General features: G+C 30.1%; 1 protein-coding gene across 1 annotated transcript; it reads left to right on the plus strand.

Annotated features, from left to right (window-relative positions):
* The first annotated feature begins 311 nt into the window (after window positions 1-311).
* LOC112691215 (UDP-glucuronosyltransferase 2B2-like) lies at window positions 312-1,846 on the plus strand. The gene is made up of 3 exons (XM_025565364.1): window positions 312-1,112; window positions 1,325-1,544; window positions 1,608-1,846. The coding sequence occupies exons 1-3, from the start codon at window positions 312-314 to the stop codon at window positions 1,844-1,846; spliced, it is 1,260 nt and encodes a 419-aa protein (XP_025421149.1).
* The last annotated feature ends 584 nt before the right edge of the window (window positions 1,847-2,430 follow it).

The following is a 2,430-nucleotide window of genomic DNA, read 5'->3' on the forward strand; positions in this document are numbered from 1 at the left end:
TAAATCATATCATTAAATTATTTGAAAGGTTTGTACAATAAATGTGACATAAGCCGTTAATATATGTGTATCTTAATTTTATTATTTCATAAATTATCACAATCAGAACAATTTATTTTTGTTAAATTATAATTATTAATATATTATAAGTATGTTCGTTGAAATTCTAAATTAATAGATAATGTCAAAACCTATTTTAATATAAAATTAGAAACCTATTTAAATATCAATTAGTAAAGGTAAATATTATTAATTGTAATAATAATTATTACAATTATTGTTCGATACAGAAAAAAAATTTATTCTGCAAGATGAAAGTCGTATTGTTTATGATATTTGCCATTCAATGTACCGTGGTTTATGGGGCTCGGATACTAGTGATTGAATCATGCGGCAGTTATAGTCATTGGCAGTACATGAAGTCGATAGTAGACGTGTTGACCAAACGTCACCACGTGACTGCTATCACTCCAATACTGTCCGGAGACCAGCAAAACTATACCGAAATTGATGCAACCAGCGTTTTTCCAGTGTATGGGGAAAGGGACACTATGGATTTGATCGAAAGTTACAGCTCAGTGTTCCACATGGTACCGTTGTACCCGAAAAATAGTTTTGAGCGTAGTATATGCGACTCGTTTTATGCGTTCGAACCGGTCAAACGCATATTGAAGGCTAACGATGGTAGCGCCAAGGCCAATAGATTTGACATGATTGTAATGGAACCTTTCTATTCTTCATGTCTTTCTTACTTGGCCTACCGGTTGCGAATACCGGAAGTCCACGTCTACCCTTCATCTTTGAGTACGTCATTGGAGTTGATGGTAGAGCCAAATTCAAATTACGTGTTCAATCCACTGCTTAAGGGTTTAAACCTTCACAGGTATATTCCCATTCAATTGCAATATTTTTACGCCAAATTCGTACCGTTGCTTACCGAAATTAGAATGAAGTACAAAAAACCCAGACGGTATGACGTGGTAGGCCTCAATCATAAACCATCCGGAGTACTGAGCAATATGCTTAATATTGTCGACACTCCGCGACGTTCTATTGAGAACATGGAACGAATTGGAGGTATTCACCTCAAACCACCGAATGCGTTGCCAGACGTAAGTTCTTTCTTACTTTGATACTTTGATTGCCGTAATCAGTAATACGTTTTCAGTATCCCACTTGCTTTGCTTCTTTTTTTAACTGTACGAATTAGACAATTAATTCCATTTTAAATGTTGTACTGTTATTGTTTTAAATTTGTATTCAATATTTCATCATCAATGAGTGAATATTACCTAAAAATAACTGTTTAATTTTTATATTTAAGGATGTATTACAATTTATTGAAGATTCACCACACGGTGTAATATACATTTCGTTTGGGTCCATTTCTTCGATGTCAAATCTACCAGATAACATACAACAGGCATTCGTTGGAATGTTTGAAAAAGTTCCTCAAAGAATACTGTGGAAGTATAATGGTAAAACTATCTACTTACCTAAAAACGTTATGACGAAAAAATGGCTTCCACAACGAGATATTCTTCGTAAGTAATCAAAAAAGTTATAGTTGTAATAACCAATATAATTTAAATAAGGATAATTTTTAGTTCACCCCAATGTCAAGTTATTTATTAGCCACGGAGGAATATCTGGAATTTATGAAGCAATTGACGCTGGAGTCCCAATTCTAGGATTTCCTCTTTTTTATGACCAACCAAGAAATATGGGTTTCCTTGTACAACATGGAATTGCACTTTCAATGGACATATTAACAGTAAACAAAGAATCATTATTGAAAAACGTTCAGGAGCTCCTTTACAATGAAAAGTATGATCAATATGTATAAATATATATATATAACTGAAATGTGATATATTATTGAAATCTTCGAACACTTGTAAATATATTGCCATAAATTGATTATTACTTTTAAATATAACTGCATAGAATTATTGCTCTCACAGCACTATTGAGCTTTGATGGGCTAGAGAAAAAATATTAATAATAACTCAAAAGAAATTTGATTTTTGGTAGTTGACTTTGAACTTAATATTTATTTTACTTGAGTACTGATTCTATTATTAACTTCATATTACATTTTCAAGTCTTGACATTTAAACATAGAAAATATCAGTAAAATAATAATATTTTATAGTTATCTAAAAAATCTTAATATTAAATCATTTTGTATCTAATCATTTAAAATTACATTTTTTTTTTTTAATTTTGCATTTATACTTTGAATATACTTATAAGTTAATAAAATAAGTATAAGCAATTAGTTCTAGTTTTACCCGATGCACTTTTAAATTATAAATTATAACCTGTAATGTAATTCTTAAACAATAATATTATATTAAATACAAATTACATTTAAAAATAATATTATCACACGGTTTAAATATAATGCTATCTTTTTTTCTTAGGTAT

This window comes from Sipha flava, unplaced genomic scaffold (assembly GCF_003268045.1).
Source record: "Sipha flava isolate LNK unplaced genomic scaffold, YSA_version1 575_pilon_pilon, whole genome shotgun sequence".
NCBI classification, from domain to species: domain Eukaryota; kingdom Metazoa; phylum Arthropoda; class Insecta; order Hemiptera; family Aphididae; genus Sipha; species Sipha flava.